We start from the raw sequence: 17391 nt of genomic DNA on the forward strand, positions 1-17391 counted from the left end.
GAAATGGAGCAGTTCTATGAGGATCTGCAGCACCTACTGGACAACACGCCTAAAAGAGATGTTATTTTCATCACGGGAGACTGGAATGCTAAGGTGGGCAGTCAAATGACACCTGGAATTACAGGTAAGCATGGCCTGGGAGAACAAAACAAAGCAGGACATAGGCTGATAGAATTTTGCCAAGACAATTCACTCTGCATAACAAACACTCTCTTCCAACAACCTAAGAGACGGCTTTATACATGGACTTCCCCAGATGGACAACACCGAAATCAGATTGACTACATCCTTTGCAGCCAAAGGTGGCGGACACCTATACAGTCGGTAAAAACAAGACCTGGAGCTGACTGTAGTTCAGATCACAAACTTCTTATTGCACAATTTAGGATCAGACTAAAGAGATTAGGGAAGATCCACAGATCAGCTAGATATGAGCTCACTAATATTCCTAAGGAATATGCAGTGGAGGTGAAGAATAGATTTAAGGGACTGGACTTAGTAGATACGGTCCCAGAAGAACTATGGACAGAAGTTCGCAACATTGTTCAGGAGGCAGCAACAAAATACATCCCAAAGAAAGAGAAAACCAAGAAGGCAAAATGGCTGTCTGCTGAGACACTAGAAGTAGCCCAAGAAAGAAGGAAAGCAAAAGGCAACAGTGATAGGGGGAGATATGCCCAATTAAATGCAAAATTCCAGAGATTAGCCAGAAGAGACAAGGAATTATTTTTAAACAAACAATGCGTGGAAGTGGAAGAAGACAATAGAATAGGAAGGACAAGAGACCTCTTCCAGAAAATTAGAAACATCGGAGGTAAATTCCAGGCAAAAATGGGTATGATCAAAAACAAAGATGGCAAGGACCTAACAGAAGAAGAAGAGATCAAGAAAAGGTGGCAAGAATATACAGAAGACCTGTATAGGAAGGATAACAATATCGGGGATAGCTTTGACGGTATGGTCAGTGAGCTAGAGCCAGACATCCTGAAGAGTGAGGTTGAATGGGCCTTTAGAAGCATTGCTAATAACAAGGCAGCAGGAGACGACGGCATCCCAGCTGAACTGTTCAAAATCTTGCAAGATGATGCTGTCAAGGTAATGCATGCTATATGCCAGCAAATTTGGAAAACACAAGAATGGCCATCAGACTGGAAAAAATCAACTTATATCCCCATACCAAAAAAGGGAAACACTAAAGAATGTTCAAACTATTGAACAGTGGCACTCATTTCACATGCCAGTAAGGTATGCTCAAGATCCTGCAAGGTAGACTTCAGCAATTCATGGAGCGAGAATTGCCAGATGTACAAGCTGGGTTTAGAAAAGGCAGAGGAACTAGGGACCAAATTGCCAATATCTGCTGGATCATGGAAAAAGCCAGGGAGTTTCAGAAAAACATCTATTTCTGTTTTATTGACTATTCTAAAGCCTTTGACTGTGTGGACCATAACAAATAGTGGCAAGTTCTTAGCTGTATGGGGATACCAAGTCATCTTGTATGCCTCCTGAAGAATCTGTATAACGACCAAGTAGCAACAGTAAGAACAGACCACGGAACAACGGACTGGTTTAAGAATGGGAAAGGAGTACGGCAGGGCTGTATACTCTCACCCTACCTATTCAACTTGTACGCAGAACACATCATGCGACATGCTGGGCTTGAGGAATCCAAGGCTGGAGTTAAAATCGCTGGAAGAAACATTAACAATCTCAGATATGCAGATGATACCACTTCGATGGCTGAAGGCGAAGAGGAACTGAGGAGCCTTATGATGAAGGTGAAAGAAGGAAGTGCAAAAGCTGGCTTGCAGCTAAACCTCAAAAAAACCAAGATTATGGCAACCAGCTTGATTGATAAATGGCAAATAGAGGGAGAAAATGTAGAAGCAGTGAAAGACTTTGTATTTCTAGGTGCGAAGATTACTGCAGTCAGGAAATCAGAAGACGCTTAATCCTTGGGAGAAGAGCAATGACAAATCTCGATAAAATAGTTAAGAGCAGAGACATCACACTGACAACAAAGGTCCTCATAGTTAAAGCAATGGTGTTCCCCGTAGTAACATATGGCTGCGAGAGCTGGACCATAAGGCAGGCTGAGAGAAGGAAGATCGATGCTTTTGAACTGTGGTGTTGGAGGAAAATTCTGAGAGTGCCTTGGATTGCAAGAAGATCCAACCAGTCCATCCTCCAGGAAATAAAGCCAGACTGCTCACTTGAGGGAATGATATTAAAGGCAAAACTGAAATACTTTGGCCACATAACGAGAAGACAGGACACCCTGGAGAAGATGCTGATGCTAGGGAGAGTGGAGGGCAAAAGGAAGAGGGGCCGACCAAGGGCAAGGTGGATGAATGATATTCTAGAGTTGACGGACTCGTCCCTGGGGGAGCTGGGGGTGTTGACAACCGACAGGAAGCTCTGGTGTGGGCTGGTCCATGAAGTCACGAAGAGTCGGAAGCGACTAAACAAATAAACAACAAAAACAGGCCCCTAGAAAGCTTCAAGATTATTCATGAGGGCTCCATAGTTTGACATATTATGTCAGCTGCACTGGCCTCCATAGTTCATCACTTGAAAGGCCACCTTCTGCAGAAGCTAATTTAGATTTTAAGATCACCAAAAGATTGTGTGTGCTTTCACCACATATACAAATCAAAGGGAGGGCCATGATGCTTGCAGATTACATTATAATAATAATAATAATTATTATTATTATTATAAATATCTTTTAGAAAATGTCCAAAACCTACAGGGTTGGGTTTTAGATTTTCTCCTAAGTGAGACTGTGAGGAAACTTCCTCTAAGAAAGAGGGGCAGGATTCCACAAAGAATCCCCATTATAACTTAAATCTGGAAAAGTCACTGTAATCCTAATGCAGCCCAAAGTATTTAATCTCAGTTGTATTTAATCAGAATCTTCCAGCATGCTCTTCAAACCCTTCCTGACTTTTGCCTTGATCATCATTCCCCACTGAATGAAACAGAAATCATGATGCCTGGGGCTCACATATTTGCATCCAACATCAGGAATCTAAGTATAACAGTTAGGGGCTGCATCACAATTAGAAGCTTACACATATATATCTGTACCACCTGGCTACCTGGATGTTCATTCCTTAAAGCTTCTTTGGGACGAAGAGCCTATTGTAATAATGTATCACCCAAGATACATTATTTATTATAAACCACAATGGCTGGATTCACGTCAATTATAAATTATGGTTTACAAACCATAGTGGCTGTGTTTATACAACACCATAACCTGGTTTGCTTGGCTGTGGCCTGGTGTATTATGTGAACCCAGCCAATGACTTAGCAGATGACCAGGCACAGGAAGTGGCAGTGCTAATATAAACCTGCTTCATCTGAACACTTGCTAGGACAGGAGTTTTCCAACAATGGATTTGGACCCCCTGCCCAGGGTCACCAGCAACTTCAGCAAGGGGTTGCTATTTTTTAAAATCAGATGAGGCTTGCCCAGACAAAGTGGGAGTTGGCCAAAACTTGGTCTGAACTTTGCTCCTTGCTTCACTTGTGCAAATCTGAAGTAGGCAGGTGCAGTATTGCAAATTTGGAGGACTGGGATATATAGGTTAAAGATTAAAAATAAGTGGTATATTGAATTCTTGCCCAACCCTAACTCCAATAAAATCATTAATTTTATTCAGGGGAGAGCCATACAGATTCATTTATTATTTTAGGAGGTTGCAGTACTGTAAAGTTTATGCTAAATTAGTATTTCCTTTGCTCTTACGTTATGGAGTGTTCATATAAATATGAAGATTTAATCTGTGTACCCATGGCATAAACATACCACAGCAATGCCGTTTTCCTGCTGTGTCCCTGTGACTTCATCTCAACCCCAACCCACAAGTGAGATAATCTTATGTTCCCGTTACTGTTTAAAGCAGTAATTCCCCCTTTATTCCGGCACCATCCTAGGGCAGCCTCATATAAAATCTGCAGACTTTGTCACCCATTTCCTCAATGGGCAGTGGTGGAGGGGGAGACTAGGGGAATGACTGGCAACCACTGTAGGCACAGAGGCACCACGGAGACCAGCAACAGAAACAGCGAATGTCGTGCTGATATAGTTTCTGCCAACTCAGAGATGGGTAGGGAACACCATAACTGGGTAGTAAGGAAGGCCCTTCGAATGGGAACAGGCTAAAGAGGAAAGCAAAGAACAACGTAACACAGCAGAAATCAGAATGTCTTTCTGCCCTCCTCTCACCAATGTCTCCACCAAAAAAACAAGAACAGCTATGTTCATGTATTGTGCTAGGATTAGCATACCTGAGCTGCAACATTGCAGATATGCACAAGATGGCAGCAAAAGATACAGAAAACTAATTGAGCTAAACTGGGAAGGGTGTATTGGCACAACAAAGCTTCACCAGTACCCTTCCGGTAAAAAAACACAGGAGACACTGGGCAGGCCTGGAGAAAATGTGTGGGGTCTCTGTATACCCCCAAATGTGGTTCTTGACCCAGTTGGTGTGATTGTGTGCTGCCAGATTGAAAGGTAAGGAGCTACTCCAGTTAACAGTTAAGCATATTTTACAAACCATGACATTTGTGTTGAAATTCAGCATGAATTTCAGAGTCTCCAGGCAGTCTCTCACCTTAACTGATTGGGCCCAAATATACTTTGCTTTTGGAAATGCTTTGTCTTTTCTTTTTCTTTTTTAAATTTCTTTTTCTTTTTTTTCTTTTTGCATTATGAGCTTACAGACAGGAACCTGGGATTTTAAATGTTAGAAACTGAAAAAGATGTTTAAAGGCTTTGGAGGGGTTCCTTCTGAAAGGAAAATGTTGAAAAATAAAATCTTATACATTTCCACATATCCCTCTGAATGTTGGGAATTTGCTGTATAACTATGTCATTAAGATCAATACATAGCAAATTTCACAATTGTTCTCTTAATTTGCATTCACCTACTTGAATCAGCATCTCCAGGGATGGTCTGGTCAATGGATTCTGTTTTTCAACTCCAAAGAGATACACACTACTGTAAGTCAAGCCACTACCCAGGAGAGTCACAACATTCAAGTTTGGACTAGACATCTTCACAATCCTGAAGTAGACAAAGGCATTGAGAACATGAGGAAAAGAGTTATTGAAAAAAAAACTGCATTAGACCTTTCCTACCTTTCCAATACATGTTTCTTGCCACACTGTACCTGGATTTCACTATTCTGCTTTTCTCCCTGTCTGAAAAAGTACCAGCAAAAATCATGATGCTCCCTCCTTCCAAGTTAATTACATTCCCTGAAGTAGCACCTTGAAAATCCCATTTTCTTCCACTATGAATGGAATTCTGAAGCATAGTGTTCCTAATCCCTATCTCTAACTCTGGTACAGAAAGATCCTCTAGTCAGAGGTTTCTAAAGTTGTCAAGAAATTCAGGAGAACTAACCATCATGCTTAGTTGTTGGTTCCCCAAGCATGAATAATCTTTTAGAGTAACAATGCAAAAACTGTGGACCTCATGCAGCCCACCAGCACCTCTTTTCCAGTTCCCAAAATGGGCAGAGGAAAAAATGCAGGCCCCTTTTTGTATTTTGGTGGGATTTTACAGGGCAAAAATTTCTTAAGCCCTGTGTAAATTGCCCATATTAATCCTTGAAAAACTCAGCACACCAATCATCAGTTCCTTCTGCGTCCTAATCCCATTACTTTTGGAGTGGGGCCCTTAATATGCTGCTTAAAACTAGGGTGGTCCTCAAGCCAGTGGTAGTTGTGTACTCCTGTACTGGCGGGACTAAGGCCACTTCAGTTTCAAAGCTGAGTCAAAACTTAGACTGGGTTATCTCCTAATTAAGTTGATAAGCATAATAAATACATTGGTGGCATCTAAATGTGTGCAATTGGGGGGTTTGTTCACAAAGATATTTGAAACCAAGCCAATATTAAAAATAGAGGTAGTCCTCGGTTAACGACCACTCATTCAACAACTGTTTTAAGTTGCAACAGCGCTGAACAAGTGGTACTTATGACTGGTCATCAAAGTTCCAGCCATCGCATCACCCCTGCAGTCATGAGGTCGCAATCCGGGCAATTGGCAACCAGCTCACATTTACGATGGTTGCAGTGTCCTGTGGTCACATGATTACCATTTGCAACCTTCTCTGCTGGCTTCCCACAAGCAAACTCAGTGGAGAAGCTGGCAGGGAAGGTTGCAAGTTGCTCCTGCCACTTTTTCTCCCAGGGAGTCCCCTACGGAGTATGAGATCCCAAGGATCTCGTACTCCATAGCGCACTTGTGCCGCAGCACCCCCTCCCCAGCCTGCATGCACTCACACGGTACCACAGCAACCCCTCCCCAGCCTGCATCCACTTGTGCAGCACAGCAGCACCCCCTTCCCAGCCCTCATACACTCGCCACAGCACCCCCTCACCTCACTCTGTAGTATTCACCCACACTCCAGCCTGCTTGCAAGATGCCCGGGACTTGCAACTTCTAGCCAGCTTTGTCATTGACTTTGCTTGTGGGAAGCTGGCAGGAAGTCACAAGTCACAGTCACATGAGGTCCTCATTTAATGACCCACAATTTTCGCTTTACAACTGTAATGGGGCATGCCAGAATTGCCATCACTAAGCGATGCAGTCGCATGACATTGTGCTTTATGACCACATTGCTTAGCAATGGAAGTTCCAGTTACCATAGTTAAGCAAGGACTACCTGTACTATTTAAGTCCAGGAAAGCTTTCTTAGTGACTAAATTTACAGTTATCTCTTCATTCTTGAAAAGAGCATCAGGGCAGGCAATTTAAGGCCTCTGCAGATTGGCCTGAGATCTTTTCCTACTTGAGGAAATATGCGGCTCCCCACCTGCCACAGCTGATTTGATTGGCAGCTGAGTTTTTCTTCAGCACAGGTGAGGAGACAACCTTGTCCTTCGTATCTGAAGGCAACACCCTAGCTGTGAGGATACAGGTCAAACCATCAAACGTGCTGCCACCATCACTCAGCTTTTGCCCTCTGGGGTGACTGGCTCATTCAGCTTTCAACTATTTCAGTAATAGTTGATTCTGAATGTTTCCAGCCATTTCCTTGTCTGGGACTACCTTGGAAATTATTCTCTGCTATATACATGGTTCAGAAATGTAAGAACCAATGAAATAAACACATTGCAACACTTCCTCTAGGGAGAACAGGCAGAACAATACAAATGCTTATATAACTAAATAAATGTAAAAACCTGCTCTTTCCTTAGCTAGTTTTAAATTTCCAATAGGTGGAGCATTTAGTGAGGAGGCATCCCGTGGCCCGCAGCACCTCGAGGCCCATTTATTGACCTCTCTGTGTTTGGGAGGTTTGACCCCACCCTCTCACCAGTGACAACAAAGAATCCACAGCCACCTCTACTGCAGACCCTGAAAGTCTAAAATTTACAGAACTGCTGTAAACAAAAACAAGATTTGTCCTCTTGAGCGATTCTTGAATGACAAAGCATTAGAGCATCTTGCCCAGAGGGTAAAAACATAGGATGGACTTGGCCTTACCTATTTTTTCTGAAGCGAACTGTGAAGATGAGGAAGAAGAAACTGAGCAGAACTCCGCTGGTGTTAAAGGCCCAGACAGTTGCCAAGAGGGCCACTGAAAAGGAAGAGGCGTTCTTACAGTGGAGCTCTGCAAATGGCTGAGGGAAAAGGAAGGTGAAAGGGGTGAGAACTGCTTTGGAATCTTCGCTCCGAAGCGGTAAGGTGGCCTGCCTCGTAAGAGTCCACTGTCCCTCACTGTGTAAAAAGACGACGACTTTATATCCTGCATCCAAGAAGCAGAGGTGCCTTTTTCATAGCCATGTCTGTGTAAGGGCAAAAACTATACTTCATATGTGGGAAACCCTAACTATGTTCCTTTACTTTTAAAGTTGACCTGTTTTATCACTGAGTCAACACTTGGGAACAAATATTTTGACATTTCATTTCTGTAATACTGGACGTGTTTCACGCAGCTCTTGCATTTGTTTACAATGCAGACTAAACATAATGTCACACCACAACTAAGCCAATCCCTAAACTGGCCTGGTCAATGACACTGAGGTAGCATGACTCAAGTGACTTACAAAACCATGCATGTTTTGGAGGTTTTAGGGCTTGACTATCTGGGGAAAATGGTGCACATTAATTCCATACCTCCCTTCCCTGCACAGCTTGGTGAAAGGTTTATGCAGAGTCCACATGCCTGAGAAGAAATTAATGACGCTAAATATGAAAATTCCATTGAAAGGATCTTGGTGGAATTAAAAAAGTAAGAAACAAAAATAGGAGTTCACTACGGCCACCTACCTAAGCAAAGGATAATGGATAATATCTTTCTAAATCAATTTGCCAAATTCTCAAGAGGGCAAGCTGTAATGCTAATGGAAGACTTCAGCTGCACCAATAATTCAGCTAGAATAGGATGTGCAACAGATTTCTGACCTCTCTTGCTGGGAGTTGGTAGTAAGTAGATTCCCAAAGGCTCCATCTTTAGCCCAGTGCTATTTAACAACTTTATCAACAAACAAAAAAAGAGAGAAAATGGTGTCACATCTTCTCATGCTCCATTTTGCTCTGGATGTTCTTACATTTTAAACGGTATGTCTATGTACAGTATATACTGACTCAACTGTTCAATTTTTATACTTGTTTGAATGGTGGTAACATTGGGTGCATTTTATATAATGCCCAATTTATTCTGTCAGAAATGGCTTGTGCTTGAAGAGAAAAACTCAAGAGAACTCAATCAATATTATAATGGCAGCCAATACAGCTGATATTTTCTTATTTTCAGATAAAACAGGTGGTATGGCTTAAGAGCCCACAAAAACATTTTAACTGAACTATAATTACTGCAAATTATACACACGCATACACAATTTGAATGATCATATAATGAGAGAGAGTGTGTGTGTCTGTATGTTTGGCTATTTAATTTGTTACTCATAAATACTTACAATTGCTGAAGTACAGAGATCCTTCAGAATCATCTGCTGTCGTTCTTGACTCTCACAGTTGAGGTTGTTCTCACATAACTTGGAATAATTGAATCCCATCTCCACGGCACATTCTAAACCTTGATTCAACCACATGATCTGGGCAGTGCTTAGTTACAGGAAGCAAGGCTGACCTCAAGAACTGAAATTCAGGTATATGCAGTGATAGCTGAGAATTACTTGAAAGAAATTTTTCTATCCTGAAAAGTTCTGTGTGGGTTGATAGGAATCATGAGCAAAATTATTAGACTGTAATAATTTAACTCACATGGCCTCTCATTTAGCATCTATCTATCTATCTATCTATCTCACAAATTATAAGATACTGTATATGAAAAATAAGATTAAAAACAGCTGATGAAGAAAGTCTTTGTTCACCCACATAGCATAGCCATACCCAACTGACCAGCTACTATATTCATATATTAAAAAATGCTGATTTTTGCAAAATGTGAAAAGTCAATTGCAAAAGTCTATCGTGTATCTTGAAATTGAAAAGTATGTATTTATTTCCTGTACAGTCAACTGACATAAAGTAAAAATAATGACAGGATGCCAGGAGGTCTCCATCTCATTCACTAGGAATCAGGAATCCAGCCTGGCTCAGGAATCCAGATTAAATTATTGAGAGCGAAATTGTGCAAGAGACCCCATGCACATGCTGAAGCCAATGCAGTTGTCCTTAATCCTGCCCGGGGATTGTTTTTAATGAGAAAGCAAGCTAGACATTGTGTACATGTATTTGTAGAAATTAAGCTTACAGCATGAGAGAGAAAACAAAGAGTTGGTTTTACCTTCTGTAGCTGTTCTCACTCTCCCCGGGTTCAGGTTAGGCCTTGGCCACAGCAGCCCTCTTCCGCCCAGCAAGGCTCCCCGCGTGATGGAGAACCCGAACTCTCCAGGAACCCCACCACCATAGGTAGAAGAGGCTCCCTACTGCAGAGGCCTGTGCTGAAACAGAGGGCCGAGGACAGAAGGGCTGGGGCAGAGGCAGGGCTTGGCACTCCCTCTCCCCTTCCCTCTCCTCACCCAGCAGCACCTAAAGGGTCTCTAGAGCTGGGAGGCCCCAGCCCCAGCCCTTCTCAAACAGGCCCCGGGTGAAACGAAGCAGGAGAACTGCCCTGTTGGTCCCTACAATTACACAGCTGCCCTTGAGAGTGTTGCTTGTTATGAGTGTGGTTGTGATACCAGGAAGAATCTTTTTTTCTGCAGTAATTTGCCCAGGCTTGGTATTATGTGGGGATGGAGGGGGATGGGTGGGAAATAGATCTCATGTTTTGACTCAGGCAAAGTAATTTATACCTTGCTAGCAGAAAGAAAAGGGAGTGCTGACTGGTCCAGCCATGATCTCGCAAAGGAACCTACCACAGATGAAGAATGTATAGCCTTGGGAGAGCCTTTATCTCAAGTTAGCCCAATTTTCAAGTTCAAAGGAACACCCTCCCTGCAATGTTGCAAACTTGGGACAGACAGGGCTCGTCAGTGGCCAAGTCTTTCGTCCATTCTTCTCCACCCCGCCCGATTTCATTTTCCTAGCCCAGGCCTGACACTTGCAACGACTCTGTGGAACTTTCGTTGGCCTAGTAATGGAGTTGCCTCTCTGGCTTTTGTACTTGCTTTCTCTGCTGAGTAACGTGGCTCCTCTTGCTTTGCTGGATGCTGGACAGTATCGGGTCGCTAGAAAGGGGAGAGGGCACGAAAACCTCTTGCCCGTCTTCTTTTTAACTGAAAAAATAGCGATGGCGGGTGGGACAGGGCTGGGCAGGATCCGTTTCTCGCCCCCCGCCGGACCTTCCTCTGGATCTGACCAAGCCGGGCAAGCGCAGGCACGCGGCCCGCTCCTTCTCTTACCGAAATGCTAAGAAGCAAGGGAAGCCGTGGTATGGCTGCGTCTTCCCGACGGTTCTTCCTCGTGCTGCTGCCTGGGGACCAGAAGAGAGGCGCTCGGCCTTCCCAGCCTGTCCGCACCGTTCCTTCTACCGCGAAGCTGCCGTGCGCGGTTCGGCGAAGGTATTGCGGGCAGAGGCGTCGCCTGAACAAGAACGACCTCCGTTCAAGCTGCCCAGGGGCGGGTGATCGCTTCTTCGGAGGAAACCCAAGGCTTCGGGGGGGGGGGATGTGGAATCAAGCTGGAACATCAGATACAAAGCGAGCCTGAAGCTGAGTACTAGTTAAAGAGAAACGAGCAGCTTCAATACTGAATGGAAGTTTCTTAGATATGCCTGGCCTTGAATCGCGTTTGCCCGTCCTACAGGCTGCCCCGTTTAGGAGCCCCAAGACTGCCCTGCAGATGAATGGTGTTGCACACTCTTTCCCATACGGTGACCCAAATGCATTGAGATGGAATGGAATCTGGAATTAATTAAATCATACTTTAATTATCCCTACGGGATAATTTAGGAACAGGTGACATTTAGCCAAATACTAGATTTGGGTGCAAGACATTGTGATGCACATTAACCCCATTAACTGGATGCCCTCGAAATGTTTTCAGCTACAACCCTAATCCTAGCAAGACTGGCCATTTATCAGAGACCATAGGAGTTGTAATCCAGTATCCTGGAGTTACAATCCTAAATGTGCCAGGTTTTGTTTCCCTGCAAAATACATATTGTACAGATGAATATGGAACATAAATGAAACAAGGATGGGTATACAACCTGAGCAAAACTTTTAGCTACCTGTTCTTCCAGGTATATAGAGGCCTCTGTAAAGATACCATCAATGTCTGGACTACCTCAAAGAGCTGACACTAGGTCTTTACCATCTCTGGTTCTTGAGGGAGTTGTGTTTCCCCAGAAAGAGCAGGTTTGCAACCTAAGAGTCCTCTTGGACTCATGGCTCCTGCTCAAAGAGCAGGTGGAAACTGTGGCCAGGAGGGTTTTTGTACAATTACAGCTGGTGTGCCATCTGCAGCCTTATCTGAACAGGATGCACTGAAGACTCATGCCTTTACCATCTCAGATTAGTGTGATTCTCTCTATGTGAAACTGCCCTTGGAGACCACCCATAAACTTCAGCTGGTCCAGCATGCAGCTGCAAGCACACTCAGGGGTCAGTTGTGGTACTGCCATTTAACACTGTTGCAGGATCTGCACTGGAACAGCTTGCCCCTCATGGCCTTCTGGAAGCAGGTGAAACTTCCAGAGGGTCCTTGGAGATTAACTGTGTTTAGCAATGCCATTTCCCATAACTGTAGTCTTTTACTTCTAGTATTAGCTGAATTGGTCTAGTGGTTAAGGTTCTGGGCTAGAAACCAGGAGCCTGTGAGTTCTAGTCCCGCCTTAGGCATGAAAGCCGGCTGGGTGGCCTTGGGCCAGTCACTTTCCCTCAGCCCAGCTTGGCGCAATGTAGACTAGCCTCCTCATGGTGCATCCCGGGCAACATGACTTGTCACGGCTAAATAGTCTACATACACATCTGGTTGCTGGACCTCACAAGGATTTCCCAGCAAGAAAAGCAGCATGAACATCAAACTGCTATGCCATAAGATGAAAAAAAAAAAAAACCTCTGTAAATTTGGTAAGCTGCTAGAGTCTAGATGGCTTCAGGATGTAGACAAATTTCATAGATAAATAAATAAATAAATGTGCATAATGTGTTATTCTCAATTATATGATTCCAGTATATTTTACTCCCCTTCCCCCTTCCACAAGACAATCAAAATATTTTCCCTGCTAGACTCTTATCTTCCTGTTTCCATTTCTTCCTCTTAAAAAAAAGCTGTTATGTTAATAATATCTCACCATCTTGCCCATCTGCCTCTCCTTAGTAGATAATCAAGATAAGTGGCAGTGAATGTATCTCTTGACAACCGGGCTCTTAGTTAGTGGTGATACTGTAGCTCACAGACACCTGACTCATCTGTGCAATATTAATTGTCTTTTTAGTAGTCTAGACAACACATTTGGATAGTTTGATATTAAAATTCCTGATATGTAAAATTCCAGCTTTGGATCTGTTTCATTCTTGTTTTTTATGGATAGGTTTGAGGAGATGTAGGATTCCACGGGATGCAATAATAATGCCACCAGTCTGAAGTTTGTTGTATCCAATTAATTTCTTGGAGAACATTAAGAGGAATATAGGATGGTAAATTCTGTAGTTTCTGGTGACAGCCTTCTATTCTTCTTTCATTATATGCCCCATCCTTCTATTTTGTATATACATCCTTTTTAATTTACAGTAATTTAGAAAGCTCTGAGTGTATCCACCCTGGTCCTTTAACAGTCTTTCATTTTGTCTTCTTGAAGGATTTTAAGCCATTGGATTTAACCTACCTCTCATGTTAGTTTATCAGAATCTCCTCTTCCAAAATTCAGTGTACAAGTCTGACTCCTTTATTCATCCTCTACTTGAAATTACGAACTTGAGAATAATGTGATCATTTTCTCATTTTCACTTCTTCCACTGATTCCTCTCTGTTGGTATTGATTAGGTCAGTGTTTCTCAACCTTGGCAACTTTAAGATGTGTGGACTTCAACTCCCAGAATTCCCCAGCCAGCAAGGGGGTTGAAGTCTACACATTTTAAAGTTGCCAAGGTTAAAAAACACTGGATTAGGTCCAGGATAGCAGATTCCCTTCTTCTATCTTTTAACAAATAAACTAGTCAACAAGAGAAGACAGCAGGAAATCACCCACCACTACAACGCATCTCTTCTTCCTCAGAATAGTTCTTGGGTTCCATCATCACTGAGTACCCCCCCCCATCCTCCTGTTTCTCTAAGTCACCTATTCCATTTGTCTTTGTGTTACCTAACATTCACTTCCTTTCTCTGCTTCTCCTGAGGAGCAATACTTCTGTCAGATTCATCTCACTTTCCCTGTACATTGCAGTCTAGAAACTCTTTCCTCAAGCCCTTTTATCTTCTTTTCCAATAAGAATACGAGCTTGCATTTCCAGGAGTCTACTTTGGGTTCTCTTCAAGCAAGAGGGCAAACACTGCATGTACCCTGCAGATCACCATGAAGCTTCCTTTGCTGTTGTGAGGAACGTGGGTTCAGATATCCCAATAGTAAGAAATCTCTCTGGAACCAGTTAGGTCTCAGTAAAGTATTCCATTTATTGAAAGTTACAGGACCATCGCCCTCTGCATCTAAAGACTCAGGTAATTGTATTTCCCCCTGTCCTCTTCTTTTATCAGACCCAAGTCCCCGCCTTTGTTTGAAATTGAATATGTACAACTGCCTTCTGTTTTACAACATGGGCTTCAGCGACATTCTTATTCTTCACTGCCCATTGGCAGATAACACGTTAGCCACAGCATTCTGGTGTCAACTTGCTGAGTCTGTGAAGTTTGTAATTCTTGCTGGCTCTGTGATGTTTCCAGCTCTCACTCACATCAGTCAAGTCTCCCCCCTCCCTCCTTTACATGACAGAGGAAAAAGCCCAGAAGGGGGTTTTATGACTTCAGTGGCCAAACCTCTGACAGTTGGCCATATTGCTTGGAGCTTATTGGAACCTTCCCCCCAAACTCCCTCTGCCAAACTTCATGCAAAATACATGCTTCTCCTTGCTGTGCTTCCACTCTGGTCTTAAGTTCTCCCTCTTCTTAATTTCTCCTTCTTCTTAAATCCAGTTAAACACTTGATCAGGTACCTGTTAACGTATATGCCTGTGAGTAAAATATTTCAGAATCCCGGTAATGACTTCTCTCCAATATTGCATGCTCATCACCATATGTGAGATGAAAGAACTCATCACAACTTTCCAATCGAAGCAGATATTTGTAGCTCAGGGTTGAACTGTGGAGTCCTTGGTGCTCTCTGAGCCTTGTTGTTTTCCTGCAGACGTTTCATTGCCAGACTAGGCAACATCTTCAGTGCAAAGAGGGAGTGGGGCCTTGCTCTCGTGAGAGCAAGGCCCCACTCCCTCTTTGCACTGAAGATGTTGCCTAGTCTGGCAATGAAACGTCTGCAGGAAAACAACAAGGCTCAGAGAGCACCAAGGACTCCATAACTTTCCAAACTGGCAAAGCTGTCATGAGTAAGGATGGCGAGCAGGGGGCTCCCATCCAGACTGTTAAGCGCATGCGTAGCACTGAGGAATTGGGCAGCCATTCAAAGAGACACAGATCGGGACCGCCTTAACCTTTGGGGTTTATATGTCTGGGTTTTTCCCACGCTTCTTCAGTTTGTTAGGATTCCTGTTATGTACAAGCAATAAAACATTAGAGACCAGTTCCTTGTTTCAGTGTGGTTCCTGGCTGTTAGGACAAAAGCACTTGGGGAAGTCCTGTTGCCTTAAATAATATTCAGACCTCTCATTGGAGGACTGATTGACAGAATATGGTCTGAAAAGCACTGAATCATCAAATATTGCATGTCATCTCCTCACTTCCGTGTTCAAACCACATCTTTGATCTGCTTTCATTAATAAAAAGGGGTGATGAGAGAAAGTTCAATTTGCTCTTTAGAACAGAGGTGCAAAACCTGAGGCTCCAACAACTTTCCAGAATTTTATATGAGACCCTCAGATTTGATCAAACATTGCTGCCAAATTGCAGTTTATAATGTAAAAAGAAATATTATTAAATATATGAGGAGCAATCATGTATATTTAACTGTAATTAAGTTTAAATTTAATTCATCATATCAATTTTTAAACTGGTCATCTTTACACTTTGGAATACAGCGCTGCTTTGCATGGAAGTGCAAAATGTTACCTTAAAGTGATTGCTAGAATGAATCAGATATTGATAAAAAAAGAAACATGAGTCTTGTGACACTTGAAGACTTTCCAATTTATGATGTATCAGCTTGCATGGATCACAATCCAGTTCATCAGGTGCATAGAGGATGGTTTTGAAAGGAGAGAGGAGAGACAGAATAAATTATTACTGTTAACAAAACAGTAATGTGATAGTTTGGTGTAGAGATATTCTTGCACTGGTGAGTTAGTGTGTTATATTTTCCAATGAATTGTAGCTCAGTTTAATAATGGTATAGGCTTTATAATTCTTTTCCTGGTGGTCTCCTTGAGATCAGTAATGGAGCGTTATAAGAGTTGGAAGCCAACGCATTTGGCAAGCATCAGACTGATAAAAGCTCCAAATGCCTGGTGTCCAGATATAGAAGTGATGTAACCTACTCTTGCTATACTACTGTGAAATTTTTCGTTCACTAAATCCCAGTGCCAGAAGCTGCAGATATAAGTATCTTTCCAATCTAAATAGGGTGTACATTTCTACAGAACAAAAAGAAATAATCAGAGAGCACTCTTCATGTTAATGTTGCTCTGCAACAGTGTGAGTAGGTGAGCTCATTCTTCTGCTTTGTATTGAGCGGAGCAGAGAGATAAATATTTCAATAGATTAGCCACCTAAGGGGATCAGAAAGGAATAGATCACATTTCCTATTAATGAAGTGATTGTGGATGATTCTATCTGGTACAAACTGAAACAGCAAAAAATGTTTTCACTCAGTCCTTAATAAATAAACGTTAACAAAATTATTCTGAATAGTGGGGTATCAGTATGCATAGATAAAATCAGGAGGAACGTTTGAAATAGTTTTTGGAAAAGTGCTTTTCTTTATAATTAATAATATAACAAAACATATAATTAGAAGAACAGTTTAGCCTGAGGGAAGTTGATGCTGGGCAAAGTGTGCAAAATGCATCCATCAAAATGAATATGGGGTTCGAACATGAAAAACTAGCGCTGGGTTTTTATTTAACTTAGAAATGATAGTGGTACATAAAATCATGTATGGTATAAAAATGTGGATAAAGGAAAACCTTATCCCATTTTCATAGTATCACAACTTAGGTCCTTTAGAACTACAGTAATTGCAGGGAGTTTCAGGGTCCATAGAAGAAAATGCTAATGCTTTGGGACATAATACATGGTTAAACAAGGAAATTTACTGCAGTCAGAAGTGATGATGGTCACCAATATAGACAATTAGGAAAGGGGACTGGAAAAAAAATTAACGGAGGACCTTCATTCTCCTATCCATGATTGCAAGCTTCCTGAAGATATGAAGTTGGCTCCTGTATGATACAAAATGCTGGTCTAGTTAAGTTTTGGGCATGGTTCTTCTTACTTTCTTAAAAGTAGCTGCGCCCAAAACATGGGCAACACTAGATTTAGGGCTATGTGATGATTTGAAGGGAATTTACATAACAAGAGAGCAAATGTGTTTGTCTTTTAAGTTCATGCTATTTCATTAGGCCATCTTTTTTATTCTTGTCAAACAAGAACTCTTACTTTTAAATACAAGTATTGTTTAAACTTTAAGGATATTTCTAATAGAAAAGTAGGATCAATGAAAGACTTTTGTGAAACTCAAAAGGTAGCTCCCTATTTTGTAAGCCTGGGTTGGTCCTGATGGTTATTTCACTAACCTTTTAAATATAAACTCATGAGAGTTTTACAGTGGTTCTCTTCCTTTCTCTAGGAC

The 17391-nt window shown here is 42.3% G+C and overlaps 1 protein-coding gene across 2 annotated transcripts in view; it reads right to left on the bottom strand.

Annotated features, from left to right (window-relative positions):
* GPR156 (G protein-coupled receptor 156) overlaps positions 1-9240 on the bottom strand; it is a 30705-nt gene extending 21465 nt beyond the window's left edge. Inside the window, exons 1-3 of one of the 2 annotated variants that reach the window (XM_063294598.1) lie at positions 8948-9240; positions 7512-7648; positions 4943-5078 (exon numbers count right to left, since the gene is read on the bottom strand). In XM_063294598.1, the coding sequence (XP_063150668.1) occupies positions 4943-5078; positions 7512-7648; positions 8948-9082 (408 nt within the window). In that variant the 5' untranslated portion in view covers positions 9083-9240. The remainder of the gene's footprint in view (positions 1-4942; positions 5079-7511; positions 7649-8947) is intronic. The other variant, XM_063294599.1, reaches the window with a different exon arrangement.
* Between the last annotated feature and the right edge of the window lie 8151 nt (positions 9241-17391).

This window comes from Candoia aspera, chromosome 2 (assembly GCF_035149785.1).
Source record: "Candoia aspera isolate rCanAsp1 chromosome 2, rCanAsp1.hap2, whole genome shotgun sequence".
NCBI classification, from domain to species: domain Eukaryota; kingdom Metazoa; phylum Chordata; class Lepidosauria; order Squamata; family Boidae; genus Candoia; species Candoia aspera.